Source organism: Oryzias latipes, chromosome 20 (genome assembly GCF_002234675.1).
Source record: "Oryzias latipes chromosome 20, ASM223467v1".
NCBI lineage: Eukaryota > Metazoa > Chordata > Actinopteri > Beloniformes > Adrianichthyidae > Oryzias > Oryzias latipes.
The window spans coordinates 19,798,566-19,823,901 of record NC_019878.2 but is presented as its reverse complement, the minus strand read 5'-3'; the positions used below and the strand labels follow the sequence as shown (position 1 = coordinate 19,823,901).

General features: G+C 38.9%; 1 protein-coding gene across 1 annotated transcript in view; it reads left to right on the top strand.

The window, feature by feature from the left end:
* ptprn2 (protein tyrosine phosphatase, receptor type N2) overlaps positions 1-25,336 on the top strand; it is a 121,434-nt gene that overhangs the window by 22,166 nt on the left and 73,932 nt on the right. Inside the window, exons 4-10 of the mRNA XM_020712453.2 lie at positions 4,579-4,817; positions 6,758-7,199; positions 7,293-7,586; positions 7,839-7,882; positions 8,215-8,639; positions 12,174-12,260; positions 18,993-19,072. Coding sequence (XP_020568112.1) covers positions 4,579-4,817; positions 6,758-7,199; positions 7,293-7,586; positions 7,839-7,882; positions 8,215-8,639; positions 12,174-12,260; positions 18,993-19,072 — 1,611 coding nt within the window. The remainder of the gene's footprint in view (positions 1-4,578; positions 4,818-6,757; positions 7,200-7,292; positions 7,587-7,838; positions 7,883-8,214; positions 8,640-12,173; positions 12,261-18,992; positions 19,073-25,336) is intronic.

The following is a 25,336-nucleotide window of genomic DNA, read 5'->3' as shown; positions in this document are numbered from 1 at the left end:
TAGAGAGAAGCTTATTTGCCGATGCATTTTTAGGATGATACTGTTAAAGAACGAAATGTTTATCCGTGAGAAAAAAAAAAGTTTGATCTCCACCCCATCATGCAAAAGATCAACAATGATAGTTAGGGTTAGTTAGGGTTGGAATCATGTAAATTTATTTAAAAAAATGCAATTTATAAGATATTAAACAAAAAAAAAATCAGTGATGAAAAGAGTATGAGCAGAAATTGGACAGAAAACCTTGATTATTTTCTGCCTTTGTTAGAAAACAGTTAAAATAAAAAAACAAGTTCTTAAACTGTAAATGTGCTGCAACAATAATTAACTTATGAACAGCGATAATGAATTGGTTCCATCAGAGATGGCACTCACTAAGTGGTGATTTGCATGGCATTTCTGGTTTACAAAGAAACTGAAAGAGAACATATTTAAACAAACCATTGGTTTGACTTTTTTTAATTAAAATTTCTGTGGTAAAAATGTGAAAGAAGAATCAAATCTGATGCAATAACTGACCTGTAAAATCAGGTCTTTTGCGTAATATTACACCTTGTGATGACCTTGACGTATTTACTTGATTAAACTCAAAGACTGAGAAACAAGAACACTGAGTCTGTTTTTTAGACTTTTACAGTTGTGCTTTGATGTTAAAGCACCCAATTCCACTCCAAGTGTTAAACTATACACAAAAATTCTCCCTTTCAGGTTTTATAGTGAAATGTTTGTCCTTTAGGGAGTTAAATTACTTTTTTAAAGAAACACCTCAGCTCAGAATACCAGAGTCATTAGCTTGTTTCGACATGAAGCGTTTTCATGTAAACTCTTTCATCAAACTCTTGATTATCTATATGTATTTTGTTGTTGAACCATGTTGCTGTTTTATGTACTCATGAATTAAATTGTGTCACAATGTCTTAATCAAACAATATTTTACAATTGTTTCTTGGTAGAAAATTGTAATTTTAATTATATTTCCTCTTGCATTTAATGATAATTCCCTCCATCTGACAACAAAACCAGTGTTTTTCAATAGGCAGTTTATTTTTATTTTTATTTTGCTAAAGGTTAACTCACTTGGTTTTACTAATTACCAGTTGTCATGATTGTTTTTATGTGCCCAAGGCTTTTTGGTTAGTTTATTTTCATGGCAACAGTTGCTAGGAAGTGGGTGGGGCTAAGCAGAGAGAATTTTGCCTGAAAGTTGCAGAGATGTGGTTAATGAACCGTGTTCACCTACAGTAAACTGCAGTCGATTGTCCGCCTGTCCCTGCCCATGTGGGCCAACAGATGATGGAGAACATCTAAGTATGATGATGCATTGTGACATTTGCATTAGCTCCATTGACAGGAGTTGTCAGTCAGGGAGAATCATTGACCATAAAGTGACTTGATGTTCCACTGGAGTTACTTTATTTATGGTCCTACATTTGCTCGTGCACAAAAGTGCTCACTGTGAAAGACGAACTGACAAACTGTTCCACCCTGTTCTGATTTATCCGTTTATTAGTGAGCAGCGAATTCGCAATAACAAGCATGCATAGAAAAGTGAAGCAGCTGTAACTGGAAGAAAACTTGTTGTTTTTTAAAAATATATATATAATTAGAGAGAAGCTTCTGTTATTTTTTAGGAAGAAAATACTAAAGAACAATATGGAGCTATGATAAATGCAGGAAAATCAACATATTAGGTTTTTATTGATTGTACAATACAGTTGTAAAGCTGCCCTTGTCTCATTTATAGCATTTAAATTAAACTAATGTTAAAATATAATAAAATAACCCTTTTTGAATGGTTAAATAACTTACTGTGTACATTTTGAAATATTTTCTCAGGTAAAATAAATTTAATAAAATTAAATGTTGAGATGTAAGTAAATCTAACAAGCACCAATACACATTTGCGTTTAATCTCTATTCATATTTTGGCCATATCCTGCTTTACAAGTGTACGATTAGTTTAATTTGTGTGTCAAACTCAGAGTGACACATTTCATTTTAACTAATTAGATAGAAGTTGCCGCTGAATTATTCAGGGTTTTTTCCATTAGTGCTTTTAAAACCAGTTGGTGGACAGAAGTAAAGGAAAAGGGGAAAATCTGCATTTCAAAACAACCAGATGAAACAAGAAGACATGTAGACAGGATCTCATCTAATAGGCTTTGAATATTTAGGAGACCCCCCTCCCCGCCTCTCTCTTTCCCACATAAAATATTGGAGGCCTGGAGAAATATCTCGTCTGTTTGAAAGCTATCAGACTAATGGCGAAGGCTTTAATTAACTGAGGCACTTGCTTGAGACAGGATGTTACTTTAAGAGGCAGAAAGTGGCAGGGTTTGATGATGATGCCTGCAGTTTCTCTGGACTTCCAGATGAATCTGCATGATGTTTAACTCCTTAGTGCCAGAATAATCAGTTGAGATGTTGATTGAGAGGAATCCAGCCACAAAGGCCCTGCCTCCTTGACTTTTTGATTTACAGAATGGATCATTTTAACCCTGTAATTTGCGTCGACACACCTTCTCCCTCAAGTGCGCCCATACTCGCAAACCATGGTATGTATGAAAATGAGTGCCTCCCCCAAGAGACGGAGGGGAAAGAGGTGTCACAGTTGATGTAGGCAGCCTCATGCGGTTTATGGTGCCGTCGCACGTTCATTCTGAAACCGTTTAAGCAGCTGCAGTAAACTGCAGGTAGCATATGGATCGTTCAGGGATGACAACAGACCTTCGTTCCTCATCGCCAGTGATGATAGCACAAATGATCATCACCACGGTAACATATAGCCAGTAGCACCCCACACTGGATAAGCCAGGGGTAGTTAACAGTTATTGTTGCATGGATGGATGACTGAGCTGCGTTCCAGAACAGTGAGAGCATACGCTGTCTTTGTGCTCCATTCAGCGCTGCCAAGAATGAATGGAGGCATCTGTAGCTGCTCTGCATTGTTCAGATCCTCATCTGGTGCTTATGAATATCGAGGAGAGATTCTGGTGTCTGTGGAAGGGAAACCGGGCTAATGAAGATATTCTGCTATGTTAATGCCTTTCATGTTTTCTATAATTCCCTCCAAGTCTGCTAGTTTGTTGACATAAACACTCCCATATCATTACAAGTGGCACTTTCAGATGAATCCTGAAAATGTTAAGGGGTGAACATAGTTATTGGCTCTTTCTTTTCTTTTTTAAATACTCCAACCCTTTCGATATGTCTATTATCTGTGGAATGCTTTCTGAACTTCAAATGCCTTTTGAGTCGGTGGGAGTAGGCAAAAATCTTTATCTTTTGTTTCCTTTGCTTGGATGGTTCCATCTGGTCCTGGCATAACTGTACTTTGCCCCCGCCCAGGAGTTATGCACCTCAACTATGTGTTGGCAATTAGCAGAGTTGTTGGCACAGCGTCAGGCCATACTGTGACAGCCTCCCCAGGCGTGTTTACTGACTGCTGTTTGTGTGTGTCTGGGCCTGTCCCTGCTCAATAGGTCTACTGAGTAATTTTAGACCTTCTCTTTCTCAGATAAAGCTTTGTTTGCTACTGCGATGTGTGCTTCTGTCCTCCTGGGTACTAAATAGATTGTTTTGCCATAAAAACATAAATTGTCAACATGGAGTCATCATGGTCTGGGCTTTTTCATTTGTTTTTTTTGTTTTGTTTTGTTTTTTTGCAACCTGTTCCACTGTAGTTGAGGAACTGAATGTAATGCTATGTGCTCAGTATTTTCAGAGTAGCTAAAATTAGGAAGGGTAACATGTTAATGACTCCCTCAAAAAAAAAGTTTACTTTCTACGAAAATATTCTAAAAACTTTGAACTAAATGACAATAGATGGTTTTGAAACATCAGTAAAGGTTGACATTTCCTTTTTCAAAAAATAGCCTTGTTTTTTATTGATTTAAGATACTGGATGCCAATCTAAGTTATTGAAATAAGACCAGAATACACCAAACTTCTTAGAGATGCATTCGTAAAAACAGTATTTAGTTTTTTTAGAAAACCATATATTACAATTCTGCAACTTAAATTTTCCTTGTGCTTGCAGCTCATGCCAGACAATGTGGGGTTAACTTAAGTCAAATTACAAAGGATAATGAGTTGTAAAGAGTGGCTTCTGGATGCCACAGGCGAACTGAACCCATTTGTGAAATTACATCCCTGCTGGATATCTCATGGTTTGTGGTAAAAGATATTTTAGAAAAGCGAAACCATCCACAGGGCAGTCCAAGGCCACAGAGCATGGTCAGCATGATTGCACTGCAGTACCAAAAGCAAGGTTTATTAAGAAATGGCTAGAAAAGTTGATTGTGGAAGACCTTGACAGACATGTGGTGTCTCTGGTGTTTGACCTCCACCTCTGGGGTAAAACAGATTCCAAGATAGTCCTTGTCATCCAACATCGGTGCTCTGCAGAAAAACCCTGAAACTGTTCAAGAAAAGTCTCACCGTCTATAAAGAAACGGTAGAATCTGCTTTAGGATCTGTTCTAAAAAACAATTTTTACTGTTGTAAGCAGTTGCTAAATTTCAAATAGAAACTTTGTTAATTTCTTTTTTATTTTGCTTCCTTTTTCTTTTCATTTTTTAGGTTTGAAATGGGAGGACGATATCACTCAAAAGGTCATCTCTAGGGAGCTTTCCAAATTGAGGAATGTCCCCTTTCACCACCAGAGCAATTCTCCAAGTCTCCTGGACCTTTACAGCAACGGGAAACCGAAGCCCGATCAAACCGAACTTAACAGAAACCTGCAAAAGTACCTCACAGGGTTGGGCTTTCTGCTGCCATTGGACCATCAAATGGTCCAACAGGAGGGATCCAAGGTTCAGGTGAGCTTCGGATGGAGCACAAGCATGGTATGATGTCAAATCAATGTTGCAAAGTAGACCCAAAGAAAAAAAACAGAATAGAGAAGAATGTTCTACAGCAGGCGTGCCGTAACATTTTGCATATAGGGCTAGTATTGGGGAGGTGAAAATATGTCAAGGGCAATGATCTGGCCTGCTTCCTTTGAACCCTTAGACTAACATTAACTGCACTGTTTTCTAAAAAGAAGGAAGAATTTTTTTTTTTTTTTTTTTTTTATGGGATACTTTTCTTTTTCCACCAAGAACCGAAATACATCAAAAACATTACTATGAATTTTATATTTGAAGACTAGAAATAATGGAATTTAGCCCATCGCTATCAAGAAATCCTACATACAATGTTTAGAAATACACATATTATTGATTTTATGACAGGAACCTGTAGGCCACATTTAGCCAATGTGCCAGACTTTGGACATGCCGGATGTACAGCATAAATAAAATGAATGAGCAGAATTTGGCATTAAAAGGCTCAAATCAAATCTGTTTTCTGTTTGGCTTGTTCCATTTCTATTTGCCTTGTAGGCAAAAGGGAGAAAAGCATATGATTTTGCTAATTAGTGAAAGGAGCTCTTCCTATTGCTTTTGTGGAAAAAAGTCATTATCTGTCTCTTTGCTTTTATACCCGCTTTGCTTTTGTCTCTTTCTTTCTTTCTGTCTCACTCTCTCCCACAGAGCCGGGACCCTTTTTACACAAAGGTCCTCCATCACCTCTTTACATTATTCAAGGCTCATATTTAGGGGTGGACCCCCCGTTTTTGTGCAAGATGCGCCTTCACCCCTCATAGCCGGGCAGCTTCCTGCTGCCGTGTCATTGCAGTCATAATGCAAAGTTGAAGAGTTCAGGACCTTCCTTATTGATGAAATGGGGTCCTTTGTTGGGTTGGGTGATGGAAGGAGGCAAACATGGTTAGAATGAATAGCGGAGCACCTCTGTCTTGCTGTGCTAATGCCATTATGGCCTCTCAGTGTGCCAGGGACGGAGAGACTGACATTTTCTCTATATACGTTTGAAGGGCAGAAATGGCACCCAGGGAGAGAGTCGGTATTAGTGCTGCAGTGACAAGGATAAAAACTCTATTCAGTGGGTATACTGTACGCTGTGAGCGTGGGCTTTTATTACTCAGATGAGAAGAATGATTCCTCGTCTTCATAGAGAGACGAAAGGGAAAAATCCCACTGTTTCCCGCCTGTATCAACCCCCAAATGAACGGCTGAAAAGCTCCTAAATGCCTTTATGCAGCAGTGCATTTTAATACAAATGTGTTATTCAATGTGTGTGAAACATAGACTACCATCGCAAACTTTGAAATTAGGTGACTCATATACTTTTTTTTCCAGATAAAGACTTGCTGCTCTGATGGGGGGGTTGCTTTTAAAGTTTGTTGTGTTGTGGAAATGCATGAAATTACTCTTTGAGTGACACTATCTCATCTAGGATTTCCATAATGCAATTTCCAAGGGCAGTTGTCTTTGATCTAGAATTCCTATTCATATCCTGTCCTGTCTCATGGAGAGAAGGTTGCCTCTCTCTTCATTCAAAAGCCTGTCACAACAATGGTGACCTGATATGGCCCATTTGATGTTCACATGGAGCAAAAGGCCATTTCATAGCCCGGGCAATTTATCGTGTGAGTGCTGCCACTTCAGCTCTCTAAAACTGTACAACACCAGGCTGATGCGGATGTTCCTGGGATTTTGTTTTTGTAACAAAAACTTTCATAAATGCAGAAAGCAGATTAAACTTAGAAATTGTAACCAAGAGTTTAATTTATCTTATTGGTTATTCTTATCTTACTACTTATAAAAGGATAAATATATATTGGAAATGGTTTAACTGACAGTGATTGACCCGTGTGGAGTTTGTAATTGGTGCAAATTTGGCATTTTGTATGTTACAGGATGAAGACATGATGTCGGATGCTCTGTCTGCTCCCAGTCAGCCAAAACCTAAGCAAGGCTGGAAAGAAACAACCATCTACAGCCTTCAAAAAGGAGCTGGCCAGCCTCCAGTCTCCAAAGTCATAACTAAGAGTGGAGAGGGCAGGCACCCAAAGCTCAGCGCATCCATCCAGGACCCGCACAGGGGCAAGCACCTCTCTAACCATCTGGAGCAGCTTTTTGCTGGGACAGCCGGCACACAGCAGGGCGTCCCTGGAGGTGAGGCTGTGTGGCCCAAAGGGAAGCTCCAGTACCTCAGCTATCTGCGGCCAGCTCAAAGCACAGCGAAGCCACAAACTCAGGCTTTTGACTCCAAAACATCAAAACTTGATCTCGATGGACTGCTTTTCAAGGCTGGTTCTGACCGACTCGCAGTAAAGAAGCCTCTTGATGCCATGGATGGTGAGACTTTCTGTATAGCTTTATAAAAACAAATACAATCCAAACATTTCTATGAATTTAATTTTCTGTTGTTTTTTTTTTTTTTTTGTTTAGACCACCTCGTCTCGAATGCAGTTAACCAGCTGGGGAGGCACAGCTTCAACATGGAGGATTTGATAGGAAAAGACCTTCACCGGCTGGCTGAAGTCATCACTGGAGCACTGCAGGAGGTGGATGAGGAGCGGCCGGAGCTTGGGGCTCGGCCAGCACCAGGAGCCAGTACCTCCAGGGGGGAGATGGAGGCTAACCATGAGCCACTGATGTCAAAGCTTCTGAATCAGGACCAGACCCTGAAATCAGAGACGGGGAAGGATCCAAACCAGAAAAACACACTCGGAATAAAACAAGGTTGGTTTTGACATTGGTAGGAATGGGAATAACAGTTGGCGGCCTTCAGAACACTTCTATGCATTTTGTACAAAAAGATGTTGGAGTGATTATAAATTTATAAAGGCTCTGAAGCATGCTTGGCTAACAAATGATCAGACAAAAAGTTGCCAAGAGCATTTTTGTTTCAGACTCAAAAGTGTTTTTTTTTCTTAAACACAAAAGAGGATCTTGTTTTGCATAATCTGCTCACAAACTTGTGTTTGTTTACAGGTCAACAAACAGACGGTTCAGACACTGACAAGTCCACTGACAAGGTGAAAAATATTTCTGCACAAACAGCCAATTGGTTACTGAGGGAGCAAGACACGACAAAACATGCATTTAATTGCAGTTGTGTGGCACTTAAATTATTATTTAAAGCTGTTCTAGTTGATAATTTAAGGTTAAATTACTTAAACTTTGAAATCAATCACAAAAAGATCCATTTTGTTTGAAGAATCATGGATTATCATTAAAGACTTGTATTACGTCTTAAACCAGATTTTTAAATAGTTTCACACAATTTTTTGTGTTCAAACTGAGGAAAAATGGTCTCAACTCTTCTAAGGTATGTTTGTTTTCTTTTTGTTTTCTTGATTCTAAGCAGCACGGACTCTTCTTTTCTAAGCTGCTGGACTACCTGAACATGGAGCCCTTTGGTGATGCTCCAGGGTTCAACAGTGGTCCCTCAGGCCTCGTCCACAAAATGGCTGGACAAGAGAATGTCCAGAGTCGGACGACGCAGGGCCAAGCTCCTGTCCCCAGCCGCTCAGAAGAAAAGACCCTGACTGTCCCTGCCAAAGAAGGGTCCATCCTGCGGTTGATGGGGGGAGCAGAGTTGCCTGATGCACAGGTGGACTCTGAGATGGAGAGTTGGATGCAGGCCGATCAGGCGCCGGTGGAGAGGAAGAAGCCCGTCGAACCACAGAAAGCAGACATGAAGATTAAAACCCAGCTGGTTCATGTGGGGGTGAAGGAGTTTTCCAGCAGAGGGAAGGACAGACACTTTGGCTACATAATTACCGGCTCAGAGTGAGTAATGCACAACCAAATAATGATGATACAGTGAACTGTATAATGTTTTCTGTATCAAATACAGTAACATTCAAAGCATAAAAAAGGATTGAAACAAGATTCTCAAATGATGCGCAACCTTAAAAAAGTTATGAACAATCATTTGTCATTTTCTTTGTTATAAATGACTTTTATTTATTTATTGTTTTAACATCAGAAAAGTAACATTGTTAGTTTTTCAGAATCACTAAAAACTAAAATAAAATTGTCAATATAACAAATTTAATTATTAAAAGTAAAAATTTGAATCAGTTTATAATGTTTTAACTTAAAGAAAGCTTTTATGATGGTAAAACCTTGTTGGCTATCACAGCAAAATAACACTCTTTGAACTACTGTAACTCTAAAAGCGTTGATGCAATTAACATAATTCAAACAGATTCTGCTGTGGAAAAAAAGTGGCTTTGTACTGATATGCAACATTTTATGTTAGGAGAGTGTTGCGCAACAACGCAAAGCCGCTTTTCTCTGCGTCTAGATACATATTCTAAGGCACTGGATACGTTTTAGCTCACCTAAGTGGTTCTAACATGGCGTAAAAAGAAGCTCACTGACAATTTTACAGATCACACATTAAATTTAGGTAAGGGGGCACTAACGGCTGCGGTTTTGGAGTCTGATTAATATAAAAACTAGAGGAAAGTGATTACATTTCCACTGCAGGATCCAACAGCAGTGTGCAGTGTGAACAAACAAGCTTGACTTCTTCAATTAGTAAAACATAAAAAAAACAATAACACCAGCACCATTTTAAAAACAAAGATTAAATATTTTAAAAAATACTGAAAAGGATCTGGCAGGGAACATAGAAAAGCAAGTTTTGTACTTCACAAGGATTAATAATAACAAAGAAATTGCATCTCTGGTGATTTTAAAACAAAAGTCAAGGTAAAAACCAAACACAAGGCATATGAGCGGTACAAATTTTAAATTGTAAATGCAGGATTATTTTGTTTATCTGAATTTCATTTTCAGCAAATTCAAATCTAAGTCTAACATTTTTTGAAGATAATTTGAAAATGTTGATCTTTCTTTTTGCAAAAAAGTGAAATATAACTTAAATGTGTAAGTTCCTAAGAAAAAAGGAAAAAAAAATATATATATATATATATATAAATATGTGTGTGTGTGTGTGTGTGTGTGTGTGTGTGTGTATTGATTTTAAATTGAACAAAAGAAAAAAGCAAAATAATTAGACTAAGCACACCAGAATACTTAACTAAATAAAAGGAATGAAATCAAATTCATAATCAATTTAATAGAGCAGTTAAAAGTGATTGTTAATTAAGTTTTTGCTGAAATAAAGTAAAATAAACAAAACTTTGTTTTCTTCAATGTGGGCAGGAATAAGTGTGAGCTTGATGTAAGATTTATTTTTTACTCAGTTTATTCAGTTTACTTTGTTTTTTGTCTTTATAACTATTTAAAAAATAGGTCCCTCTCCCATTATTAATGTTTTTTTTAAGTATAGTGTGGTGTAGTTAATGGCAGCGTTATGTAACTGTTCAGGCCAGACGTCTGTATGGCCTGTTTCCATATTCATTGCATACCTTGAAACTAAGCACATGCCAGCTTTGCTCATTTACTTGAAATTGCCTTTAAAAGGCTTGCTTTCTGTCAAAGCCACCTACATGTTCCGGTCTTTATGGATAGGACGCTGGTGCGGGTTGAGGCCTTGCGTGCGTGTGCTGCGCACCTCATTATAATAGCAGCATTGTAATAGCAGATGATAAATTCTTCAGTGTGTGGGTATTACAGCTTTAATGATGATACTTTGTGAGAAAGCGTTGAGTCCTCTGCCTCCCCTCTCTTACCTCCTGCTCGCCTGAGCAAAGATAAATTCCTATCAACTGCATGTTCGCCCCTGGCTCTTTCTTAAATCCCTTTATGGCCTTATCAGGTCTAGTGTCGGTGGGTTGTCCTTCACCTGTACAAAACACGTAACCTCATAAAGGTCTGATACGGGTACAGGTGTCACCCGAATATTAGATTATCGCTCCTTATAGAGCGGTATGCACAGGCAGAAAGAAATGGGTCACTTTTCCAACTGAAATGTCTTCACCTCATCTTCCCCGTCTGTCCTAGTGGACACCTTCAGCCGGCCTGCAGCTTGTCTCTGCATTTGCAGCAGACCTCATGATTGCACAGTTGTTATCCCCAGCTGCTTCACCCCCTGCAGTGAAGCTACACAAACCTGCTTATCTGACAGCTCCTGACATTGTGGTGGTGGTATTGTGGGGGAGGCTGAGAAGTGGGGTGGGGGGTGGAGTGTGCATGGTGAAAAGGGGGGTGGAGGGGTATGGATCGAGGAGAAGGAGACAGAGAGAAACCCAAGGGAAAAGGGTTAGCATCAACAAGCAAGTCACTCCTGGAGCTCTCGAGTTGCTAGAATTACCGCAGAGGGATGCAGTCGTGTCTGGAATTGCTTCGGTGAAGCTTTAACTTTCAAAACCTCTCTAAAAGTAGCGAGAGAGAAAAAGAAACCTCCCACTCTCAAAGGTGGAGTGAATCAGCCACTCACGCACAGTACACTTTTTCTCATGGAAAACCGCTTTAATGTGGTGTTGCATTCAGGCTCAACAAAATATTTCCTCACGGTTCTGACTGGTGCACTTGTAAAGAAACCAGCTTTTTTTTTTTTTAAATGTAAGAGTGCTGAGCGCGACAAGATGAAACACAGTTGTTTTTACTTATTTGTTTTACATTTTTCAAAGTAAAACCCAAACTTGGTGATGTCACGTCGATGTGATTTCCAGGTTAAGCTGTCAGCAAAAACGCGGCTTTTCGAGTGCGCTGGCGTGGATTGCTTTCTCATTTCTTACGTTCAATCTGCTGGCCGGCAGATTGCCTTTGTTTGGTCTATTTCCTTGGCGATTTACTCTCTGAGTGAGAAAGCAGCCGCAGACTGAGCTGAGATGAGGCATGGCTTTATCAGACCACCATTACACTTCACCCCCATTCCATTTGCACCTTATTATGCTCATCGCACGGTGAGGGCGCGTGCGTGTCTGTGTGTTTGTGTACTTGGCGGTATCATGTTTTGCTTTGAGGCTTTGTGCGCGTGAAAAAGAGACGGTCGAAGCAGAAGAAGAAAAAGAAAGATGAGAGAATGAAAGGGAAAGAAAGGAGCGTCCATATGATGCAGCCATTACACCTCATGCAGGTTCCATTTGCACCTTATTGTTTGTCTCATTGCTGGAAAAAAAGCAGGTGATTTACCAAGCCTGGAGAGGCAGCTGATCCCTTTTCCCTTGGCACAGTGGCTTTGTGTGTTTGTTTGGGTTTGAGTGGCTGTGTTCAATGTGCAAATTCGTCCGGTACATCTACTCAGACAACCGTAGCTTTTGCTTGTGTGCAATGACCCATTTGCAGCAATTTACTGTGGCAGCACTTCCCTTAAAAAAAGTTGCATTTTCCTTATTTTGCGTGTACAGAACACAGCCAGAGGCCTCAAAATCTCACTCCTACCTCTGCTATGTTTGTTTTCCCCAGTTCCCTCACCAACGACCAGGGTTTGGACCTGATGGAGCAGCTAACCCAGAGACTGAGCCTCCATGCTTCAGATCTCACACAGCTCTCGTACGTGAAGACAAAAACATCCCACCTACTTTGCAGATATGAGTAAATAAAAGTATAAATGACTGCATTTTTAAAGACCAATTCTTTGGATTTTTGGTGTTCCTGTGGCATACTTCTGATGTTGGAACAGGGGGCGGAGCTCAGAGTGGCTAAAGGGGGATGCTGTCCCCCAAGTAAAAAGCTTCACTCTCCCACTTCCTCCCCGAATCTTTGAGTCAATATTTGAACAATTATTGACAGAGATCATCAATACAAACTTCTTTAAGCATGGGTAATGGTATCTCAGCAAAAAAAAAACCTCAGTTTTAATATTATTCACAATTACAATTAAGTAACTGTTTGAAGGACGTTTTTTTGACAACTTCATTTGCAATGGCCGTCCACTCAACTGTCCTCATTTCTCACCCTTCCAAAGTCTTCTGTCCCCCTCCCGTCCCCCACCACCATAAAAAAGGTCAGAGCTGCGACACAGTGATGAGGACATAAATTAAGAAAAGTCATCTCATTTCTGAGAACTTCTTTATTTACATCATTGTTAATCAGGAGTAGACAAAAGAATGCCATTTGAAAAAGAGCGTATTTGTGTCGTAGAAAATATGCTGGGTGGGTCGGGGGGGGGGTTGCTCCTCACCATTTGTAGCGCCCACAGCTCAGAGGTGATTTTCTAATGAATACTGCGGCGCTGCAGAAACTATGTCCAAGAAAATTACACTTTTTTTTTTTTTTTTTTGAGAAAAACAGCATAATTTTAATTAAAAGACCTCTGGGAGCGCTTTGAAAATAGATCAAAAGATGAATGGCGTGGGTCTTTGAAGTATCTGAAACTGTGAAATGCTTTTGCCCCTGCAAGGATTACCCCTGCAAAAACTCTACAGGAGCCAGTTGTTGTTTTTCTGACCTTTTAACGTGTTTGCCTTCATGCAGTGAGAATAATCAGACTTAATTACACCCAGACACATACTGAGGCCTGTTCTGTATTCAGATCTGTTTCTTAACGCTGTTGTTGCAAGAGTTCTTGTCAAAAGATGGAGCACTTCATCTATGAAAAGGATTCTTGGAAGCAAAAACAGAGAAGTGGATGCGGAGCTAGAATCAGAGCAAATGTCCAGCAGGAGGTGGTTAATATATTAATAAGCAGGCGAACTGTCCTTGAACTCAGGCTGTTTGGTGCTTGTACCGTGTTCCTGCTGTACATTTGGTGTCAGACCATGTATGAGGCGGAGGAGATGTGTTCGTCTAAGATCTGACAAGCCTTTTGAAACGCTCCTTAAGGAGAAGGGAAGTCAGGGTGGTTTCATAACACCCCCAGCATACGAATACCAAAAGCACACACTGCAGTGTGTCGCTGTACTCGGCTCATTTCACAGGTGGTGTAGTAGTTTACTACACGGTGACCTCCACATTCATGTTCCCACCCAGGCATCCTGATGTGCACATTTAATTATGATGAGCACTAATTGAGTAAATTTGGTTGTTACACCCGTCACTCACTCTCAGCTCCTGATGCATGTTAATGCCAACCATCATTCATACAGAAAGTGGTGAAAGGTCACTTTTATCTGCATAGTTTCCACATTTAAGCTTTTATTTTGGTCACAACATGGTGCTGAATATCAAATTTGAAAGGACTCGCGTAAATCATGGAATACTACTTTAATTTGCATTTGGAAAGATTGAATTTACTGTCAAATAATAAGTAATTTTGCTTGGATCTGAAATAAGATCTAGTGAAGAGTAGACCTTGTGCTTTTATGTTTATTTTGTTTGAGCAAATGTCAAAATCGCACACAGATGCCTTAAAGACCCACTCCGATCATCTTTTGATCTATTTTCAAAGCCTTCCCAGTGGGCTTTAAACCGTTACTATGCCTTTTTTTTTTACCCTAAATTCAAAAACTTGTGTTGTTTTCTAGGTCATAGTTTCTGCAGAGCGGCAGTAGTTCATCAGAAATTCGCCTCTGAGTTGTGGGCAGAACTGTTGGTGTGGAGCAACCCCGCCCCCCTTCCCCTCCCCCTTCCGGAGAGCTCTCTATCTACACACTGTCCCCCTAGCTCACAGCAGCTCACACCCCTACGTAACAACTAGAATCTTTTTCTAATAGGATTTTTTTCGTCTGCTCTTGATTCGTGAAAAATTGAACAAATTAATACTGGGAAAGGCAGCTTAAGCTTAAATTGTCTTTATATATGTCCTCCATCATGCTAAAAGAACATGTTAAAAACCTCAGAAATACAAGTGGGTCCTTAATTGGGTCTCCTTCAAGGATTTCATAATGTCCTTGTACCTTGCTTTTACGCTATCCTAATTAGAAAATTTGGAAAAAACTGTAGTCTTTGTCTGGTTTGGTTACCTCCATTATTTTTATATAATCAAGATAATGGAAACACCTTTATGTAGGAGTAAAAATATGGCCGGGCTCTTTGTGAGCCTCGACAGGTGAGTGCTTGAAAGCCTTTTTCTGAATATGAGTTGGTTGGAGAATGAGAGCTGGGTCAGAGCACGCCGCTCTACTATGGGAGGCTTGCTTTTTCCGCCGCTCCAATGAGCCCAGATAGAAACCGGGGAGAAGAGGCCTCAAATGTGAGCAGGCGGAGAGGACTTGAGAGGAAGACGTTGCAGGGTTTGTTTCTTAATGCTGTTAAGATTATCCAGACCCCAAACACTATTGCGATCGAGCTTGCTGGTGTGGTAATCAGCACAAAAACAGTCCCTTTGAAATTCTGGTCCAAGACAATGATGAGTGGAGGAATATGTATACATGTTTTAGATGACGTAAGTGTTTTACTCATCAACAACACTAGGGGGAGTGGGAAACACACTTACAAGTACATCTTGACACACTGTGTGCAACAGGACACACACACTACCCAGCTAAAACCCCGCCAAATAGTCTGCACACACATTCTCCTTATGACCCGAAAATGAGGTCTGAGCTCACACGTCCGGTAACTCAGAAGACAGTGTGGAGTCCTCCTGATAACTTATCTATCTCAACTTCATCATCCCACTGTGGCGGTGTTCCTCCTTCAGTGTATTTGAATTGCATTTGGGTGGCTTGTGAAAAAAGAAAAAAAAAATCACGTCAGTTCAATTTGAGATGCATTGAGATATCAGGCTGTGCCCCGTCGGCCAGATAAAGAGAAGGTGGGGGTAAAGATTGTGGAAACATTGACATTTTCAAGAGCAAACAGAGCCCAGGCGAAGCAACTAGAGAAGGGCACATTTCTGTCTGAACTGTGTGTGCTTGCATGCACATCAGCATGTGTATGATCATGCTCACAAATGCATGGGTGCATGGCTGCGTCCGTCCGTCGAGGGCTATTGGCTCTTGTATTGCTTCTGGCTCGGCAGCTGCTGCCGTGTCTAAAGCAGGGTAGCGGATGGTGACCAGACTGGGTGACCACACAGCATAAGACCCCAACAATACATCATGATCTCATTCTCACAACACTGTCATGTTCTTAATTTTAAAAGTCCCACTTTTGATCATCTGTTGATCTATTTTGTAAGTGTTTCCAGTGATTTTTTTTTTTAATCATCAGTATGCCATTATGCCAAAATAAAAAAAAACTGTTTCGTTTTCTAGGACGTAGATTCTGGAGAACGGTTCATTAAAAATTTGTCTCCGAGTAGTGGGCGGGGCTCCTGGCACGGAGCAACCCTGTCCCCCCTTTCTGTCATCCATAACTGAGAGCTGTTTACACACCCTCCCACTAACCTAACATTACCGGGTCAACAAAAATGGCGAGCAACACTGGAGCGATCTACGGTGGTCCTGAAGAGCAGATCACACCAACGAATCACTCAACATATTAGAGAACACAATGACAATTTAACAAGCAAAATTAGCTATACTGTAAAAAAAAATAAAAAATTGCATTTTAGAAATCAAAAGAAATTACAGAAAACAAAATGTAATAAATGAAACAAGGGAAACAAAAACTCAAAACAAAAATCAAACAAACAAAATCAAATGGTAAAAAATGAAACAATGGAAGAAACTGGAAAAGGTAGGTTCTATGGGGCATCAGTGATTGGTTGATGACATTTAATTTTCTGACGTTTGACTTTTTTAAATGCGTCTTCAATGTCCACATTATAAAAATTTTGGGATTAGTACAGAGAATTTTCAGTGTAGCTTCATGCAAAATAACTTTCGGTTGATGGACAAACGTCATCATCCAGTCTGTGATATCCCATAATGCCAACCTTTTCCAGTTACTTTTTTTAACATATCTTTTTGATTTCTGGAAATAACTTTTGTTTTCTGAAAAATAACTTGTTCTATCTTATTTGTTTTTTAATGCTGTTTTTTCATAATTTGTTTTCATTTTTTTATTTGTCGATCTTTGAGATCTGTTTTTGCGCTGAGTGATTTGTTGGTGTGATTTGCACTTCAGGGCCTCCATAGCTCTCCAGCAATACAGTTTGGAGGCAGATACAAGCTTGGCTGAGTAAAACTAAGAAGTACATGGATCCAGTCGTCTACAAGTGGATGCATTACGTTGGGTCGGAGCTGGGAGTTTTGGTCCACCCGGCGGGTTTTCCACGTCACAATGATTTGATGAAAGAAATATTCAAAAATGACATTTTTAGCTTAATTTTCTTTATATATGTCCTCCATCATCAGCAAATACCACAATAACATGTTAAAAACATAATTTTCATCACAGTGGCTCTTTAAAAGGTCCGTATTTGTAAAGCAACATTTTCATTTTTATTTTTTGGTCCATCCCACAACTTTTGCTGATATTTAGTAAAAGAATTTACATTTCAGTCAAACTGAAAACTCCAACATCATCTGTTGCCAAAATGATGACTGATAACTCTTTTAGACACTTAAAAATGGTTCTATGTACCTATACACGTTTCTATTCTTATGTTTTTAATATGATATAAAAACAGTGAAACATTGTTCTTGACATGAATTGGGGTACTTTTTTTTCCTTCATTTTTTTACTCATGGCTACACAGTTATGTTTCCCCCTCGGCCATGGAGAGGTTTTCTAACTACGTCTGCCTGGGTTGTTAGATTTTATTTCACCACCAGCCTCATGGACCTTCAATATTTATTCTCCTCTAGGGAGATGAATCCGTTACCGACTCCTGACCAGACAGAGGAGAGTGAATTGAGGATGTGCAGACAGGTTACTGTCTGTAAAAAAAATAAAAAAAAGAAGACAGAAAATCTGCAGCTCAAACAGACAGTGACTGAATTGTAGGCAAATTCAAAATGAAAACAGAAGATAAGGACAGAAATAAAACCCATTGATGCAGTTTTTCGTATTGGGTTTTATTTACAGATTCCTACTTTTTTAATTTGGTATTAAGAATAAAGTGAAGCAAGGATCTTTGAGCTGCCAAGTAACATGTTTATTAAAGGTTCATATTTTTGCAGGGGTTGATATTGGTTGCTTTTTACTGCATCTTTTTATTGAGTCATTGAATAAATAATGAAGCCTACATCAGCAGAAGCTTTAATTTGAATTTACTCATAGCATTGAGGAAATGGAAAAAAAAAAAAACATTCTGATTTGGTGCCTGATATTTTTTCAAGTAGTTTTATAAACCCTTTGCTCTGTGTCGTTCCTGCTGCTTTGTTTTTTATGCTAAATTAATCTGAATTAATTTCTACATTTCAAAGATGCAGATTATCAAGTATGGTGCCCTTTAAAGATTGGATTACTAATTTAAAAGTAAAAAACATTTTTTTGATTATGTTTATGATGTAAGCCTGTTTATAGCTTTTAAATACATGGCCACATAAATAGGGTATTTTTTTTACCTCATATTTTGGATTTAGAGAACATAAAAAGGCATTTTCTTATGAGTGTGGATGTTCAGGTGTGTATTACATTACCTTGATCTGTCAGACTTTCTAAATCTTTCTAGCTTGTTTACTTCTAATCTGTCATTCTCTTAATGTTTAAGGAAATAAATACCTTTCTTCCTTCCTTTATCTCTTTAATCAACACCTCCTGGGTTTCAATTCTGGGTCTTACTTGTGTTTTAAGAAAGTTTATCCGGTTTCTCACACATATAAACAATTCTCCTCCTTTTTTATAATAAGTTAACTGGAGAAATCTGGACAGCACCGGATATTAGCCTTGGATTATAATGCAGGAAATTCTGCAACACCTGGTACATTGCAAAAAGAAGTAGCTTAAGAACAGGCGAAGAACACTAATCTTGAAATAAAAATAATTTGTCTTAATAAATCCTCATAAAATCTAAAACTAGCACTTGTTCTTAGAATATAAATCTTAATTGTTGTTACCAAATTACAATAAACACTAAAATACAATCCTTAAATTTTAGCTTTTTTTTTAGTTCTTTTTTTCGAGTATGGAGCAGAAGGATTTTGACTCATTTTAATAATGTTTTCATTATTTCTAGATCTTAGCTCTTAATCAGACAAAAAACTCTGGATTGATTTGAGAAAACTTTGGAAAGGCGCAGAGCAAAGAAAAGTTAAAACAACTTAAAACCTGGTAAAATACCTTGATTTTCTAAAAATAAGGCTTTAGATCCTTGCAAGTACCAAATCGTTTGTAGTGCACAAATGTGTGTAGTGAAGCGGTCTTACATCCATACTGTTCATGGCAACTATTATACCATGTTTCTCCCCAAAAAATGAGGAAAAAATTGATCTTTTTGGCAATTTTAGGGATTATTGCTTACAACTGTGTTTTGACCCCAGACTAAAACTTTCATTTGCTGTTTTTCTGCAGTGTTCTGGGTCCTGCGCTGACGTTCAGGGTTGGCCCAAACCCCAGGAATGTGACCACTGCAGACCTGGTTCAACTTGCAGGTAAAAGCAGCCGACATCTCGACACAATGACCTCACTGACATCTTTTACAATGCTTTTTCTCATCATCACACGGCGGGCCGTTCTTTCACTTTCCAGGCTTCAGTAAATGAGAACACAGATTAGCCTCAGAAGATACAGTAGACATGCTGGTGTTCATCATGTTCTGACAAACCCCGGTGTCTAAGAAGATTATTGGCACAGTCAGATGATGGATGACCATCAGTTACAGGAATGATGAGCCTAACCTGCACACAGTTTGTTCCCACACAAGAACACTTGCAGATACTTTCATGCAGTCTGTGTTTTAGGGCGTCCATTGGCCAAGCTGCCTTTTCTACTGTGTATGCATACACTGCTTTAATGCAGTCATCCTCAGTATTGCATTGGCTCTGTGGTTCATTGTCTGCACCTGCAGTTCATGTGTTTGAGAGACGTGCGTGTGTGTGTGTGCACGAGTGTGTGTTGGACACGTATCTGTGTCCTTCATTTGGTCAGAAATGACTTTGAGAAGAACAGCAATACTCCCGACAGTCAATATCATCCAATATCACCCCAGTGGAATCAACATGGTGGTGTTGTTATTGGCAGAAATGTGTTTCTGCTCGAGGTTTTTTTTGAGTGGCGACAATTTTTGGCACCGGCTTGTTTTCCGTTCGGGAGGGGCTGGACGATGGCGGATGGTGCAGGTTTACTGGGAGGAATGGGGTCTGCTTTGAATCTCCGGTGTTGAGCGTTTGTTTCGACAATTAAGGCAGATATTGTATTATATGAACTACCAATGTTGCTCTTTTCCATTCTTTTTGAATCTCTGCTTTTAGTGTGCCTGACATTGAGGTTGTGTGGTGAGAGCTAATGACGGGCATGAGCGGGGCTGAAATGTCAGACCAAATGTTATGTCAACATGATCATGAGTCTGACCAATGCTGATGAATCATGAATTCAGATCACCACAATGGCAATTAATGAGAAAAGAGGAAAGGCATTTTTTTACAAGGACATAATCTTTCCTCCTGTAGTAATATGTGAATAAACATTGTAATTTTCTCTGTGTAGTGAAAGTATTCATACATACAAGGGGCATATTTCAAATATTCACAGATTTTATCCAAAGCAAGTCAAGCCACCTTCTTGAGTCTTTAAAAGGCTTACAATTAAAGATAAATTGTAAGAAGTATTTTACATTTTAGAAAAAAAACAAAAACAAATTTAAACCTGACCTTCACATTAGGGATGGGCCGATATAATTTTTACAGCCGACACCGATACCCGATATTTCCCCTGCAACTGTGGCTGATAGCCGATATTTGGTGATATTGATACTTAAATGTCTACAGTAACACAAAGTTTAGATTTCCTTTTTGTTTCTTTATTAGAAATGTACAACTTTCCTTTACCTGGACAATCACACAGTACTTGACCTTTTTAGCATACAGTAAAGGAAACTTTTATATAAATATATCTGATGGCATTCAGACCATTTGTTGACTATTGGACATAACTGTAAACCATAAGCTCCCCATTGCCAGAGATCCATTAGGAACATGTATTCCTATCAAAAAAGTCAATTACTGACAATGACTGTAAACATGAGCTCCCCATTCTTACAGAAACAAGTATTTGTAGTTTTGTAGTTTTAGTAACATTTAAAAAATAAAGTGTTTCTGAAAACAGAAGAATATGGAAAGCTTTTTTAATATCAGACCACTACCGATAAACTTAAATTATGCTAACATCGGCCGATACCGATACTGGCACCAATATATCGGCCATGCGTAATTCGCAACCTAGTTATTTTTGATTAAATTAATATTTAATCATTCATTTTACTACTTTAATTGATCTACCCTTAAAAGATGCAATATTGATTTGTAAAAATCTGTTGATCCATTTTCCTTAAATGCCATTTCTGCTTCACTGTGAGTTTTTAGCAGTTTGAATCATGCTTGACTTAATTTTCATCAGTTTAACTGATGAAAATTTTGTTACTGTAACAACCAGTAATTACTGAAGCACTGATTTGAAACAGGTCCTTTTATCTATCAATTTATATATCCATTAATTCTTAGCTGTAGTTAAAACTTCTGTGAAACTTCATGGGAGCCAAAGTCTGACTAGTGTTTTTGGGCGATATTCTGAACCAATCTTGAGTTTGGAAGGAGATCTCAAATACTGATGGCTCAAATTAGCTTCCTTTGAAAGGAGACGGGTTCCCTCTCAGAGGTGTTGTCCAGGGGAAGCCAAGTTAGGTGGTCTGATAGTCATGTCAGAATGTCTTCCAAATGTCTTCCAGGGGGTGTATTGGACATGTTCTTTATTGGAAGAGCCTTGCTGGAAAGATTACATCTCCTGGTCACATTGGGAAAGCCACAGTGTTCCTCTGAATGGGATAAAAGAGGAAGCCTGGATGTATGTTCTTCCTGTGATATGGTCCCAAATAAGCATTGGAAAATAGATGTATGACAATTATAAACCTTGATGCTTCTTTGACATCAGATGACTCCTGGCACTAGAACATAAAGTGGACTGAAAAACAATTCTGGCTTCTTATGAAAAAAAGAGAAAACATTTAACTGGCTGCAAAATGTCAAAGTTGAGGCAATATTAAATATGTAGCATTGTATAAACAGTTTGGTTCAAGTGTAGTCTGAAAACTAAACTAACACCCACATGCAGCGGCCACCTGGGTAATCCAGGCTGACCTTTGTCTAATGTGTGACTGTGCATAAAAATGGTGCCTTTCTAATGAACTCATCAAAACCCCTGCTGCATTCGGCTCTCACCCGCTGTAGAGAGCCTGCATGAACCCGTATGGCCGTTATAGTCTGACAAACAAAAACATTAAAGTATCAAAATAGAAGAAAATAACATAAAAGGAGATGTTTTTAATAATATTTTTCCTTTATTCCCTGATAAATTATGGTCCACTTGAAATCTAATTAGGTTGCCTGAATTTGTTAAAGGTGATATTATTGATTTTTGTCTGTAAAAGGAGACATTTTCATAACAATGAGTGCCTAATGCTTTAGAAAGAGGAGAATAAAAAGACCTATTTTTATCCCGAGTTCTTTCTAAACTGCAGTTTGTCTTCTTGCTTTTGTTTGTTTTATATGCTACTAAGTGTAAAATATAAAACTTTCATTAAAAAAACTCTTAAGAACTGGCTAATGACTCATCAGACATGGAGAAGCCTATGACCTTCTCCAATCGAGCTATGCCATACCCACTCTGATCATCTTTTGCCGTCATTTTTAAAATCATTCCCGGTGCTTTTTTATTTAAGATCATGCCGTTTTTAGCCGGAAAAAAAAAATAGTCGTTTTCATACAGAGGTTTCTGCAGAGCAGCAGGAGTTTGTTAGGAATTTGCCTCTGAGTTGTGGGCGGGACTGTTGGCATGGCAACCCCCAACCCCAGCATAGCTGAGCTTTCTGTGTACACACTCTCCTGCTACCTTACAGCCCCTCACACCCCCAGCCTAACATTAACAGTGCAGCATAAATGGCAAGCTGACATTTTTAACCCAGATGTCAGCGTAGACGAGGAAAACAAAGACGTACATGGCTCTACTTGTCTATAGGCGGATGCATCAGATTAAGCGGAGCAGGGAGCATGTAGCCCGCCCAATGTATTTTCTATGTAATAAATCAATCATTTTATAAGTGTTGCGATTGTTTTCTACAAAATTGAAAGCCATCTTTATTGCATTTAGGTTAAATTTCTACATTGCTACACTATTTACATTAGGTTTTTACCCATTAATAACGTTATATCTTTCTATTGCTCATTTATTTATATTTACTTATGGTTGCTGATATATAATTCTAATTTTCAGTCATGTTTATGATGTATTTTTGTTGTTAATTTTTATTTTGTTTTAATGGAGACAAACATGCCACCTCTCCAGGGACTAAAGATGAAAAATGGCCTCATGCCTAACTCTGGTGTATGTCCCTGTCAGGTAAACTATTAATTTTTTTTAAATAAGCGAAAAAGATCTAATGTTGGGAGCTTGTTACGCCCCTTTTTAGGTCTAGGGGTAACATTAAACATTAAAGGTAAATGTTTTTGCCCGTTTTAAATTGACACCAAACACCAGATGAATGCCTCCATAAAAATATAACACACTTATTTATAAAGAAATTAATAAAAACCAACAAGAACTTAAAGTAAAGCAAAAAGGTTTCAGGGTGAACCAAGGCCAATATAACAAACAAAACTCCAACCTATGTATGCCCAGAAAACAATCTTACCTGAACCAAAAGAAAGGGGAAAACAAAGACAAACACTAACCTCCCTGGACCAACATAAACAGGAGAAAAGGAGTGCTAAAGAAAATGGCAGTTCACTCCTACAGCTTAAATTAAATTTGAATCAGCAGTTTGGAAACTGATACAACGGAGACATTTACCTTTTCCACAAAAACAACTTTCTGTATTATGCATGTTCTTCTGTAACTTGAAAGAATGCACCTTATTTTCCAGTATACTGTAATTCTTTGAAATTGATAGGAAGCCCATCTTCAGCAGCTTCTATTGACCTTTTATTTTATTTTTTAACCATGGTTTTTATTATTTTCAGGTGTCAGGGGCTAATGGTCATGAAATGTAGGGCTGTCTCAAGTTCTCAAGTTCAGAGGTGTTTTAGGTGTTAACCATCGGTCGCTGCCACCTTAACTGTACTCTGCAGGGTTTGAAAGACATTTAGATTGCTCTGCTACATTGGGCTGTCTATATAACTGCCCATCAGTTCTATTTGATGTGTTCAATGCTCCATTAAAAGGGATAGACAAAGAGACTCTGTTGAATGGCATGGACAGTATAGAGGAGATTTGATAACTCATTGAAAAGCATCTTTTGGGCAGCAGGTTCTTAGCGGCTGTGTGGTGAAAGGCCTGCTGGGAGGTCTGACTGTATTAGTGGAGGTAGAGACTCTTGTGTTCTGCTCAACTGGAAAACCTCAGGACAAAGACGGGCACTGCCTAATCCCTGATTGGCTGCAAAACAAAAGAGAAAGCTGCTGCTTTATCAAAACTACAAGGCTTTCTGTGTGTGTCTGTGTTTGTGCGTGCACTGGTGTTTAGGCACTTTTTGCTTTTGCTTTTTTTTTGCTTTTTTTTTTACAGCTGTGTTCATAGTGTGCCAGGAAAATGATTTATTCAATATTTGATGAAGTGGCAGCCAAACTGTTAAAATCAATGTTGGAATGTGTTGTTTAGAACTCTCCTTTTTCCGCCATCTGGCTTCTTCTCAGTGATTTCTAAACATGTAAATCACCTTCAGTCAGAGAAAAATAGATCTGCCAGAACTGCTTTTGCTCACTGTGAAGTGACGTTTTGTAGCTGATGATGGATTTGATCCACTTACACGTCTGGGCTCCTTACAGTGAGTAGGTGGATTTATGAGTGGGAAGCGTCTTCTTGCTTGAAGAAAAAGTATTATGAAATTGTGTCTTAGCATATACAAATGTATTTATATTTATGTGCACACATTGCCACACAAGTGTGCATGCATGTTAAGAGTGGCTGCAGGTGGGCGGAGCTGGTCGGGGACACTCCTATTGTCTTGGCTGTCACGGGTGGGCGACCTCAAAGCCCCTCCGAGGCCTCAAAGGCCCCAGAGGTTAGGCAGCAGCAATGAGTCCGCAGGCTCCCAGGCCGTGAGAACCCTGGCCTTGGTCAATGAGCACTGGGATCCTTGAGACCCTGGGAGCAACTCACCGGGCCATCTGGAGCAGAAAGCGAAGACCCTGACACACGGCTGTCAGCAAAAGGAGACCAGCAGAAACGTAAACATAGTTCCGCCTCCGTCTTTCTGTCTCACATGCTCGGTGATGTGACAGGAAATAAAAAACAAAAGCAGCAAAAACACATTTTTGTTCTTTTTACAATATTTGCTTTATTGGTTCTATAATACTTTTAGTTTGTTTTTATTTATTTCCTGTGTCTTTTAATGTTTTTCACAAACTATCAGATTTTTTGGACTATAAGTCACTCCAGCGTAAAGTTGCAGCCGCAAAAAATGCATAATATAGAATAAAGAAGAAAAAACAATAAATAAGTCAGAATAGACTATGAGTCTGACTTTTGAGAGAAACTTATTTAAAAAAATACAGAAACAAGAACGGACATTTCATCTTGAAAGGCAAACCATAATAACAGAACAGCGAACAATAATAAGCTGAATATATATGCTTCACTACACTAACACATTGATGCCTATTAAGCTTCACGAAATATAGGAGAAATCTAATAATTTATTAAAATAG